Below are 13,891 nucleotides of genomic sequence, written 5' to 3'. Positions count from 1 at the left end.
ACTGTATATATATCTCTGTATCCCCCTCTATATGAGCACTGTATATATCTCTGTATCCCCTCTATATGAGCACTGTATATATCTCTGTATCCCCTCTATATGAGCACTGTATATATCTCTGTATCCCCCTCTATATGAGCACTGTATATATATCTCTGTATCCCCCTCTATATGAGCACTGTATATATCTCTGTATCCCCTCTATGTGAGCACTGTATATATATATCTGTATCCCCTCTATATGAGCACTGTATATATCTCTGTATCCCCTCTATATGAGCACTGTATATATCTCTGTATCCCCTCTATATGAGCACTGTATATATCTCTGTATCCCCTCTATATGAGCACTGTATATATCTCTGTACCCCCTCTATATGAGCACTGTATATATATATATATATATATATATATATATATATATATATATATCTGTATCCCCTCTATATGAGCACTGTATATATCTGTGTATTCCCTCTATATGAGCACTGTATATATCTGTGTATTCCCTCTATATGAGCACTGTATATATATATCTGTATCCCCTCTATATGAGCACTGTATATATCTCTGTATCCCCTCTATATGAGCACTGTATATATCTCTGTATCCCCTCTATATGAGCACTGTATATATCTCTGTATCCCCTCTATATGAGCACTGTATATATCTCTGTATCCCCTCTATATGGGCACTGTATATATATATATATATCTGTATCCCCTCTAAATGAGCACTGTATATATCTGTGTATCCCCTCTATATGAGCACTGTATATATATATCTGTATCCCCTCTAAATGAGCACTGTATATATCTCTGTATCCCCTCTATATGAGCACTGTATATATCTGTGTATTCCCTCTATATGAGCACTGTATATATCTCTGTATCCCCTCTATATGAGCACTATATATATCTCTGTATCCCCTCTATATGGGCACTGTATATATCTCTGTATCCCCTCTATATGAGCACTGTATATATCTCTGTACCCCCTCTATATGAGCACTGTATATATATCTGTGTATCCCCTCTATATGAGCACTGTATATATCTCTGTATCCCCTCTATATGAGCACTGTATATATCTGTGTATCCCCTCTGTATAAGCACTGTATATATATCTCTGTATCCCCTCTATATGGGCACTGTATATATCTCTGTATCCCCTCTATATGAGCACTGTATATATCTGTGTATCCCCTCTATATGGGCACTGTATATATCTCTGTATCCCCTCTATATGAGCACTGTATATATCTGTGTATCCCCTCTATATGAGCACTGTATATATCTCTGTATCCCCTCTATATGAGCACTGTATATATCTCTGTATCCCCTCTATATGAGCACTGTATATATATATATATATATCTCTGTATCCCCTCTATATGAGCACTGTATATATCTCTGTATCCCCTCTATATGAGCACTGTATATATCTCTGTACCCCCTCTATATGAGCACTGTATATATCTCTGTATCCCCTCTATATGAGCACTGTATATATCTGTGTATCCCCTCTATATGAGCACTGTATATATATATCTGTATCCCCTCTATATGAGCACTGTATATATCTGTGTATCCCCTCTATATGAGCACTATATATATCTCTGTATCCCCTCTATATGAGCACTGTATATATCTCTGTATCCCCTCTATATGAGCACTGTATATATCTCTGTATCCCCCTCTATATGAGCACTGTATATATCTCTGTATCCCCTCTATATGAGCACTATATATATCTCTGTATCCCCTCTATATGAGCACTGTATATATCTGTGTATCCCCTCTATATGAGCACTGTATATATATCTCTGTATCCCCTCTATATGAGCACTGTATATATATCTCTGTATCCCCTCTATATGAGCACTGTATATATATCTCTGTATCCCCTCTATATGAGCACTGTATATATATCTCTGTATCCCCTCTATATGAGCACTGTATATATATCTCTGTATCCCCTCTATATGAGCACTGTATATATCTCTGTACCCCTTCTATATGAGCACTGTATATATCTCTGTATCCCCTCTATATGAGCACTGTATATATCTCTGTATCCCCTCTATATGAGCACTGTATATATCTGTGTATCCCCTCTATATGAGCACTGTATATATCTGTGTATCCCCCTCTATATGAGCACTGTATATATCTCTTTATCCCCCTCTATATGAGCACTGTATATATCTCTGTATCCCCCTCTATATGAGCACTGTATATATATCTCTGTATCCCCTCTATATGAGCACTGTATATATCTCTGTATCCCCCTCTATATGAGCACTGTATATATCTCTGTATCCCCTCTATATGAGCACTGTATATATCTGTGTATCCCCTCTATATGAGCACTGTATATATCTGTGTATCCCCCTCTATATGAGCACTGTATATATCTCTTTATCCCCCTCTATATGAGCACTGTATATATCTCTGTATCCCCCTCTATATGAGCACTGTATATATCTCTGTATCCCCCTCTATATGAGCACTGTATATATCTCTGTATCCCCCTCTATATGAGCACTGTATATATATCTCTGTATCCCCCTCTATATGAGTACTGTATATATATCTCTGTATCCCCTCTATATGAGCACTGTATATATATCTCTGTATCCCCTCTATATGAGCACTGTATATATCTCTGTATCCCCTCTATATGAGCACTGTATATATATCTCTGTATCCCCTCTATATGAGCACTGTATATATATCTCTGTATCCCCCTCTATATGAGCACTGTATATATATCTCTGTATCCCCCTCTATATGAGCACTGTATATATCTCTGTATCCCCCTCTATATGAGCACTGTATATATATCTCTGTATCCCCCTCTATATGAGCACTGTATATATATCTCTGTATCCCCCTCTATATGAGCACTGTATATATCTCTGTATCCCCTCTATATGAGCACTGTATATATCTCTGTATCCCCTCTATATGAGCACTGTATATATCTCTGTATCCCCTCTATATGAGCACTGTATATATCTCTGTATCCCCTCTATATGAGCACTGTATATATATATCTGTATCCCCTCTATATGAGCACTGTATATATCTGTGTATCCCCTCTATATGAGCACTGTATATATCTCTGTATCCCCTCTATATGAGCACTGTATATATCTGTGTATTCCCTCTATATGAGCACTGTATATATCTGTGTATCCCCTCTATATGAGCACTGTATATATATCTCTGTATCCCCTCTATATGAGCACTGTATATATATCTCTGTATCCCCTCTATATGAGCACTGTATATATCTGTGTATCCCCTCTATATGAGCACTGTATATATCTGTGTATCCCCTCTATATGAGCACTGTATATATATCTCTGTATCCCCTCTATATGAGCACTGTATATATCTCTGTACCCCCTCTATGTGTATATATATATACCTCACCTGCTCGGCGTTCTTGTAGGCTCTCATGCCCCTGTATATATCTCTGTACCCCCTCTATGTATATATATATATACCTCACCTGCTCGGCGTTCTTGTAGCCTCTCATGCCCATGTATATATCTCTGTACCCCCTCTATGTGTATATATATATATATACCTCACCTGCTCGGCGTTCTTGTAGGCTCTCATGCCCCTGTATATATCTCTGTACCCCCTCTATGTATATATATATATATATATACCTCACCTGCTCGGCGTTCTTGTAGCCTCTCATGCCCATGTATATATCTCTGTACCCCCTCTATGTATATATATATATACCTCACCTGCTCGGCGTTCTTGTAGCCTCTCATGCCCCTGTATATATCTCTGTACCCCCTCTATGTGTATATATATATATATACCTCACCTGCTCGGCGTTCTTGTAGCCTCTCATGCCCATGTATATATCTCTGTACCCCCTCTATGTATATATATATATACCTCACCTGCTCGGCGTTCTTGTAGGCTCTCATGCCCCTGTATATATCTCTGTACCCCCTCTATGTGTATATATATATATACCTCACCTGCTCGGCGTTCTTGTAGCCTCTCATGCCCATGTATATATCTCTGTACCCCCTCTATGTATATATATATATATACCTCACCTGCTCGGCGTTCTTGTAGGCTCTCATGCCCCTGTATATATCTCTGTACCCCCTCTATGTGTATATATATATATACCTCACCTGCTCGGCGTTCTTGTAGCCTCTCATGCCCATGTATATATCTCTGTACCCCCTCTATGTATATATATATATATATACCTCACCTGCTCGGCGTTCTTGTAGGCTCTCATGCCCCTGTATATATCTCTGTACCCCCTCTATGTGTATATATATATATATACCTCACCTGCTCGGCGTTCTTGTAGCCTCTCATGCCCATGTATATATCTCTGTACCCCCTCTATGTATATATATATATACCTCACCTGCTCGGCGTTCTTGTAGGCTCTCATGCCCCTGTATATATCTTTGTACCCCCTCTATGTATATATATATATATATATATATATATATATATATACCTCACCTGCTCGGCGTTCTTGTAGCCTCTCATGCCCATGTATATATCTCTGTACCCCCTCTATGTATATATATATATACACCTCACCTGCTCGGCGTTCTTGTAGCCTCTCATGCCCATGTATATATCTCTGTACCCCCTCTATGTATATATATATATACACACCTCACCTGCTCGGCGTTCTTGTAGCCTCTCATGCCCCTGTATATATCTCTGTACCCCCTCTATGTATATATATATATATACCTCACCTGCTCGGCGTTCCTGCAGCCTCTCATGCCCCTGTATATATCTCTGTACCCCCTCTATGTGTATATATATATATACCTCACCTGCTCGGCGTTCTTGTAGGCTCTCATGCCCATGTATATATCTCTGTACCCCCTCTATGTATATATATATATACCTCACCTGCTCGGCGTTCTTGTAGCCTCTCATGCCCCTGTATATATCTCTGTACCCCCTCTATGTATATATATATATATATATATATACCTCACCTGCTCGGCGTTCTTGTAGCCTCTCATGCCCCTGTATATATCTCTGTACCCCCTCTATGTATATATATATATATATATACCTCACCTGCTCGGCGTTCTTGTAGGCTCTCATGCCCCTGTATATATCTCTGTACCCCCTCTATGTATATATATATATATATATACCTCACCTGCTCGGCGTTCTTGTAGCCTCTCATGCCCCTGTATATATCTCTGTACCCCCTCTATGTATATATATATATATATACCTCACCTGCTCGGCGTTCTTGTAGGCTCTCATGCCCCTGTATATATCTCTGTACCCCCTCTATGTATATATATATATATATATACCTCACCTGCTCGGCGTTCCTGCAGCCTCTCATGCCCCTGTATATATCTCTGTACCCCCTCTATGTATATATATATATATACCTCACCTGCTCGGCGTTCCTGCAGCCTCTCATGCCCATGTATATATCTCTGTACCCCCTCTATGTATATATATATATATATACCTCACCTGCTCGGCGTTCCTGCAGCCTCTCATGCCCCTGTATATATCTCTGTACCCCCTCTATGTATATATATATATACACCTCACCTGCTCGGCGTTCTTGTAGGCTCTCATGCCCATGTATATATCTCTGTACCCCCTCTATGTATATATATATATATATATATACCTCACCTGCTCGGCGTTCTTGTAGGCTCTCATGCCCATGTATATATCTCTGTACCCCCTCTATGTATATATATATATATATATATATATATACCTCACCTGCTCGGCGTTCTTGTAGGCTCTCATGCCCCTGTATATATCTCTGTACCCCCTCTATGTATATATATATACCTCACCTGCTCGGCGTTCCTGCAGCCTCTCATGCCCCTGTATATATCTCTGTACCCCCTCTATGTATATATATATATATACCTCACCTGCTCGGCGTTCCTGCAGCCTCTCATGCCCCTGTATATATCTCTGTACCCCCTCTATGTATATATATATATACCTCACCTGCTCGGCGTTCTTGTAGGCTCTCATGCCCATGTATATATCTCTGTACCCCCTCTATGTATATATATATATACCTCACCTGCTCGGCGTTCCTGCAGCCTCTCATGCCCCTGTATATATCTCTGTACCCCCTCTATGTATATATATATATACCTCACCTGCTCTGCGTTCTTGTAGCCTCTCATGCCCCTGTATATATCTCTGTACCCCCTCTATGTATATATATATATACCTCACCTGCTCGGCGTTCCTGCAGCCTCTCATGCCCCTGTATATATCTCTGTACCCCCTCTATGTATATATATATATATATATATACCTCACCTGCTCGGCGTTCTTGTAGCCTCTCATGCCCATGTATATATCTCTGTACCCCCTCTATGTATATATATATATATATATATACCTCACCTGCTCGGCGTTCCTGCAGCCTCTCATGCCCATGTATATATCTCTGTACCCCCTCTATGTATATATATATATATACACCTCACCTGCTCGGCGTTCCTGCAGCCTCTCATGCCCATGTATATATCTCTGTACCCCCTCTATGTATATATATATATACCTCACCTGCTCGGCGTTCTTGTAGGCTCTCATGCCCCTGTATATATCTCTGTACCCCCTCTATGTATATATATATATATATATATATACCTCACCTGCTCGGCGTTCCTGCAGCCTCTCATGCCCCTGTATATATCTCTGTATACATATATATATATATATATATATATATATATATATATATATATATATATACCTCACCTGCTCGGCGTTCTTGTAGCCTCTCATGCCCATGTATATATCTCTGTACTCCCTCTATGTATATATATATATACCTCACCTGCTCGGCGTTCTTGTAGCCTCTCATGCCCATGTATATATCTCTGTACCCCCTCTATGTATATATATATATACCTCACCTGCTCGGCGTTCTTGTAGCCTCTCATGCCCATGTATATATCTCTGTACCCCCTCTATGTATATATATATATATATACACCTCACCTGCTCGGCGTTCTTGTAGCCTCTCATGCCCATGTATATATCTCTGTACCCCCTCTATGTATATATATATATACCTCACCTGCTCGGCGTTCTTGTAGCCTCTCATGCCCCTGTATATATCTCTGTACCCCCTCTATGTATATATATATATATACCTCACCTGCTCGGCGTTCCTGTAGGCTCTCATGCCCCTGTATATATCTCTGTACCCCCTCTATGTATATATATATATATATACCTCACCTGCTCGGCGTTCCTGCAGCCTCTCATGCCCCTGTATATATCTCTGTACCCCCTCTATGTATATATATATATACCTCACCTGCTCGGCGTTCTTGTAGCCTCTCATGCCCCTGTATATATCTCTGTACCCCCTCTATGTATATATATATATACCTCACCTGCTCGGCGTTCTTGTAGCCTCTCATGCCCATGTATATATCTCTGTACCCCCTCTATGTATATATATATATATACCTCACCTGCTCGGCGTTCTTGTAGCCTCTCATGCCCCTGTATATATCTCTGTACCCCCTCTATGTATATATATATACACCTCACCTGCTCGGCGTTCTTGTAGCCTCTCATGCCCATGTATATATCTCTGTACCCCCTCTATGTATATATATATATATATACCTCACCTGCTCGGCGTTCCTGTAGGCTCTCATGCCCCTGTATATATCTCTGTACCCCCTCTATGTATATATATATATATACCTCACCTGCTCGGCGTTCTTGTAGCCTCTCATGCCCCTGTATATATCTCTGTACCCCCTCTATGTATATATATATATACCTCACCTGCTCGGCGTTCTTGTAGCCTCTCATGCCCATGTATATATCTCTGTACCCCCTCTATGTATATATATATATATATACCTCACCTGCTCGGCGTTCTTGTAGCCTCTCATGCCCCTGTATATATCTCTGTACCCCCTCTATGTATATATATATATATATATATATATATATATACCTCACCTGCTCGGCGTTCCTGCAGCCTCTCATGCCCCTGTATATATCTCTGTACCCCCTCTATGTATATATATATATACCTCACCTGCTCGGCGTTCTTGTAGCCTCTCATGCCCCTGTATATATCTCTGTACCCCCTCTATGTGTATATATATATATATATATATATATATATATATATATACCTCACCTGCTCGGCGTTCTTGTAGCCTCTCATGCCCCTGTATATATCTCTGTACCCCCTCTATGTATATATATATATATATATATACCTCACCTGCTCGGCGTTCTTGTAGCCTCTCATGCCCATGGCCGCCAGCCCGTCCCTCAGCTCGTTGATGTCCACATGCCCGTCCTTGTTGGTGTCCAGCTGGCTGAACAGCTCGGCATATCGCTTCTCTCTCTCCTCCTCGGGATCGTCCATGTCGGGCGGCAGGAGCCTGTGGCCCCCGGGGGCCTGTCCCGGCCGCAGCTCTCCGCTCGGTGGATGTGTGTGATCAGTGTGTGTGCCGCGCCCGCCCGCACCGATCTCCTGCCCCACAACACTCTACTACTGCCGCACACCACGTGATCAGCCGGCTGGGACTTGTAGTCCCTGAGTAATGTGAGAGCCGCTAAGTGAACATCAGGTCCTGGCACGGCTGTGAGCTGACTGCTGGCGCCTGGTATGGCTGTGTGCCAGGCTGTAATGGAGGGGAATGGATTCCTGCCCTGAGAGCAGGATGGGCTATTATACTAAACCCCCAGTGATCTCCAGCTGTGCCAAAACTACAACTACCAGCATGCCCTGGAAGCCTTGAGGCTTGGAAAACTACAACTCCTATTATGCAATTACAGCCTACAGGTTGAAAAACTACAACTACCATAATGCTAAGACAGCCTGCAAAACTACAACTCCCAGCATGCTAAGACAGCCTGCAAAACTACAACTCCCAGCATGCTAAGACAGCCTGCAAAACTACAACTCCCAGCATGCTAAGACAGCCTGCAAAACTACAACTCCCAGCATGCTAAGACAGCCTGCAAAACTACAACTCCCAGCATGCAAAGACAGACTGCAAAACTACAACTCCCAGCATGCTAAGACAGCTTGCAAAACTACAACTCCCAGCATGCTAAGACAGCCTGCAAAACTACAACTCCCAGCATGCTAAGACAGCCTGCAAAACTACAACTCCCAGCATGCTAAGGCAGCCTGCAAAACTACAACTCCCAGCATGCTCAGACAGACTGCAAAACTACAACTCCCAGCATGCTAAGACAGCTTGCAAAACTACAACTCCCAGCATGCTAAGGCAGCCTGCAAAACTACAACTCTCAGCATGCTAAGACAGCCTGCAAAACTACAACTCCCAGCATGCTAAGGCAGCCCGCAAAACTACAACTCCCAGCATGCTAAGGCAGCCCGCAAAACTACAACTACCAGCATGCTAAGGCAGCCTGCAAAACTACAACTCCCAGCATGCTAAGGCAGCCTGCAAAACTACAACTCCCAGCATGCTAAGACAGCCTGCAAAACTACAACTCCCAGCATGCTAAGGCAGCCTGCAAAACTACAACTCCCAGCATGCTAAGGCAGCCTACAAAACTACAACTCTCAGCATGCTAAGACAGCCTGCAAAACTACAACTCCCAGCATGCTAAGACAGCCTGCAAAATTACAACTCTCAGCATGCTAAGGCAGCCTGCAAAACTACAACTCTCAGCACGCGAAGACAGCCTGCAAAACTACAACTCCAAGCACGCTAAGACAGCCTGCAAAACTACAACTCCCAGCCTGCTAAGACAGCCTGCAAAACTACAACTCCCAGCATGCTAAGACAGCCTGCAAAACTACAACTCTCAGCATGCTAAGACAGCCTGCAAAACTACAACTCCCAGCATGCTAAGACAGCCTGCAAAACTACAACTCTCAGCATGCTAAGACAGCCTGAAAAACTACAACTCTCAGCATGCTAAGACAGCCTGCAAAACTACAACTCCCAGCATGCTAAGACAGCCTGCAAAACAACAACTCTAAGCATGCTAAGACAGCCTGCAAAACTACAACTCCCAGCATGCTAAGACAGCCTGCAAAACTACAACTCCCAGCATGCTAAGACAGCCTGCAAAACTACAACTCCCAGCATGCTAAGACAGCCTGCAAAACTACAACTCCCAGCATGCTAAGGCAGCCTGCAAAACTACAACTCCCAGCATGCTAAGACAGCCTGCAAAACAACAACTCTAAGCATGCTAAGACAGCCTGCAAAACTACAACTCCCAGCATGCTAAGACAGCCTGCAAAACTACAACTCTCAGCATGCTAAGACAGCCTGCAAAACTACAACTCTCAACATGCTAAGACAGCCTGCAAAACTACAACTCTCAGCATGCTAAGACAGCCTGCAAAACTACAACTCTCAGCATGCTAAGGCAGCCTGCAAAACTACAACTCTCAGCATGCTAAGGCAGCCTGCAAAACTATAACTACCAGCATGCTAAGGCAGCCTGCAAAACTACAACTCTCAGCATGCTAAGGCAGCCTGCAAAACTACAACTCTCAGCATGCTAAGGCAGCCTGCAAAACTACAACTCCCAGCATGCTAAGACAGCCTGCAAAACTACAACTCCCAGCATGCTAAGACAAGCCTGCAAAACTACAACTCCCAGCATGCTAAGACAGCCTGCAGCTTGGAATCCTACAAGCATGGGCAACTTTCAGCATGCCCTGTTAGGGTACGTTCACATGGACGGATTTTTTTGCGGGTTTTCCGCTGCGTATTTGAAAGGGGGCGGTCTCTTCTCAGCTGTCCGCAGCAGATTTTCCGCAGCGGAATTTACGCCGTGTAAAATCTGCTGTGGACACCAGAGAAGAGCCCGCCCACTTTCAAATACGCAGCGGAAAACCTGCAAAAAAATTTGCCCATGTGAACGTACCCTTAGGCTGCAAAACTACAACTCCCAGCATGCCCTGACGGCCTGCTAAACTTCAACTACCAGCATGCCCTTACAACAGTGTTTCTGGACCAGTGTGTCAACAGCTGTTACAAAACTAAAACTTCCATCATGCCCTTACAGCAGTGTTTCCCAACCAGGGTGCCTCCAGCTGTTGCAAAACTACAACTCCCAGCATGCCCGGACAGCCTATGGCTGTCCGGGCAGGTTGGGAGTTGTAGTTTTGCAACAGCTGGAAGCACCCTGGTTTGGAAACACTGCCTTACAGCCTTCACCTTGCAAAATTACAATCCCCAGCATGCCCTAATAGCCTTAAAGGGGTACTCCGGTAGAAAACATTTTATTTTATTTTTTTAAATCAACTGGTGCCAGAAAGTTAAACAGATTTGTAAATTACTTCTATTAAAAAATCTTAATCCTTCCAGTACTTATTAGCTGTTGAATACTACAGAGGAAATTCTTTTTGGAACACAGATCTCTCTGCTGACATCACGAGCACAGTGCTCTCTGCTGACATCTCTGTCCATTTTAGGAACTGTCCAGAGCAGGATATGTTTTCTATGGGGATTTTCTCCTACTCTGGACAGAGATGTCAGCAGAGAGCACTGTGCTCGTGATGTCAGCAGAGAGCTCTGTGTTCCAAAAATAATTTCCTCTGTAGTATTCAGCAGCTAATAAGTACTGGAAGGATTAAGATTTTTTAATAGAGGTAATTTACAAATCTGTTTAACTTTCTGTCACCAGTTGATTAAAAAAATTTTTTTCCACCAGAGTACCCCTTTAAACTTGCAAAACTACAACTCCCAGCATGCCCTGACAGCATGCACAACTGCTAGTGAGGCACAGGCTGGGGACCTGTGGCCTATGGGAATGAGCGACATCACATGCAGCACTTAATGCAGCTCACATACTGTACACAAGCGTGCGCTGCCATATATATATATATATATATATATATATATATATATACCGGCTGCACAACCCCCCACAATAGACTTCAGTGTGGAAAGGCTGGGTTTCCATGGCAACCCCTGCATAAAACAGGAAATGCAGAAAACTGTAGTTGGCGCACATAATACGACTGTAAGGGCTTGTGCACACTGGGGTATTATACCGCCAAACCGCTCTGATGACAGCAATACAAGTGCCCCTCTCTATGTTGTGCCCCCAACGTAGGCTACATTCTGTGCTGCACCTTGCAGTAGTATGGAGTGAATGTGGGGGCACTGCCAGAACACCTGGGCACCAGGAAACAGTTTCACAAAGGGGGTTTAACATTTTTACCAACAGGTTCCCTACTTGGGGGGACAGATGCCCGTGGTGTAGAGGGCTGAAAATGGTATAGGGTATGCTGGGAGTTGTTGTTACACCCACGATCGCCTCAGACCTTACAAGTGAACACAGCACTAATAGAACATAGTATTATATTACCACACACTGTGCCCCTGAATATAATACTACCACACACTGTGCCCCTGAATATAATACTACCACACACTGTGCCCCTGAATATAATACTACCACATACTGTACCCTCTAAATATAATACCATACACTGTACCCCTGAATATAATACTGCCACACACAGTGCCCCTGAATATACTACCACACACTGTGCCCCTGAATATAATACTGCCACACACTGTGCCCCTGAATATAATACTACCACACACTGTGCCCCTGAATATAATACTACCACATACTGTACCCTCTAAATATAATACCATACACTGTACCCCTGAATATAATACTGCCACACACTGTGCCCCTGAATATAATACTACCACACACTGTGCCCCTGAATATAATACTGCCAAACACTGTGCCCCTGAATATAATACTACCACACACTGTGCCCCTGAATATAATACTACCACACACTGTGCCCCTGAATATAATACTACCACACACTGTGCCCCTGAATATAATACTACCACACACTGTACCCCTGAATATAATACTGCCACACACTGTACCCCTGAATATAATACTGCCACACACTGTGCCCCTGAATATAATACTGCCACACACTGTGCCCCTGAATATAATACTACCACACACTGTGCCCCTGAATAGAATACTGCCACACACTGTGCCCCTGAATACAACACTACCACACACTGTGCCCCTGAATGTAATACTGCCACACACTGTATCCCTGAATATAATACTGCCACACACTGTGCCCCTGAATATAATACTACCACACACTGTGCCCCTGAATATACTACCACACACTGTGCCCCTGAATATAATACTGCCACACACTGTGCCCCTGAATATAATACTGCCACACACTGTGCCCCTGAATATAATACTACCACACACTGTGCCCTCTAAATATAATACTACCACACACTGTGCCCCTGAATATAATACTACCACACACTGTGCCCCTGAATATAATACTGCCAAACACTGTGCCCCTGAATATAATACTACCACACACTGTGCCCCTGAATATAATACTACCACACACTGTGCCCCTGAATATAATACTACCACACACTGTGCCCCTGAATATAATACTACCACACACTGTACCCCTGAATATAATACTGCCACACACTGTACCCCTGAATATAATACTGCCACACACTGTGCCCCTGAATATAATACTGCCACACACTGTGCCCCTGAATATAATACTACCACACACTGTGCCCCTGAATAGAATACTGCCACACACTGTGCCCCTGAATACAACACTACCACACACTGTGCCCCTGAATGTAATACTGCCACACACTGTATCCCTGAATATAATACTGCCACACACTGTGCCCCTGAATATAATACTACCACACACTGTGCCCCTGAATATACTACCACACACTGTGCCCCTGAATATAATACTGCCACACACTGTGCCCCTGAATATAATACTGCCACACACTGTGCCCCTGAATATAATACTACCACACACTGTGCCCTCTAAATATAATACTACCACA

General features: G+C 43.0%; 1 protein-coding gene across 4 annotated transcripts in view; it reads right to left on the bottom strand.

Annotated features, from left to right (window-relative positions):
* Window positions 1-8,865, bottom strand: part of LOC130367672 (mitochondrial adenyl nucleotide antiporter SLC25A23-like) — a 46,803-nt gene extending 37,938 nt beyond the window's left edge. Inside the window, exons 1-2 of one of the 4 annotated variants that reach the window (XM_056570249.1) lie at window positions 8,298-8,865; window positions 6,506-6,525 (exon numbers count right to left, since the gene is read on the bottom strand). In XM_056570249.1, coding sequence (XP_056426224.1) covers window positions 6,506-6,525; window positions 8,298-8,424 — 147 coding nt within the window. In that variant the 5' untranslated portion in view covers window positions 8,425-8,865. Of the gene's footprint in view, window positions 1-4,762; window positions 4,791-5,430; window positions 5,459-6,505; window positions 6,526-8,277 lie in introns of those variants that run through there. The other 3 variants (XM_056570248.1, XM_056570251.1, XM_056570250.1) reach the window with 3 other exon arrangements.
* Between the last annotated feature and the right edge of the window lie 5,026 nt (window positions 8,866-13,891).

This window comes from Hyla sarda, chromosome 4 (genome assembly GCF_029499605.1).
Source record: "Hyla sarda isolate aHylSar1 chromosome 4, aHylSar1.hap1, whole genome shotgun sequence".
NCBI lineage: Eukaryota > Metazoa > Chordata > Amphibia > Anura > Hylidae > Hyla > Hyla sarda.
Note: the sequence above shows the minus strand (reverse complement) of the source record. Positions and strands in the feature narration are given on the sequence as shown.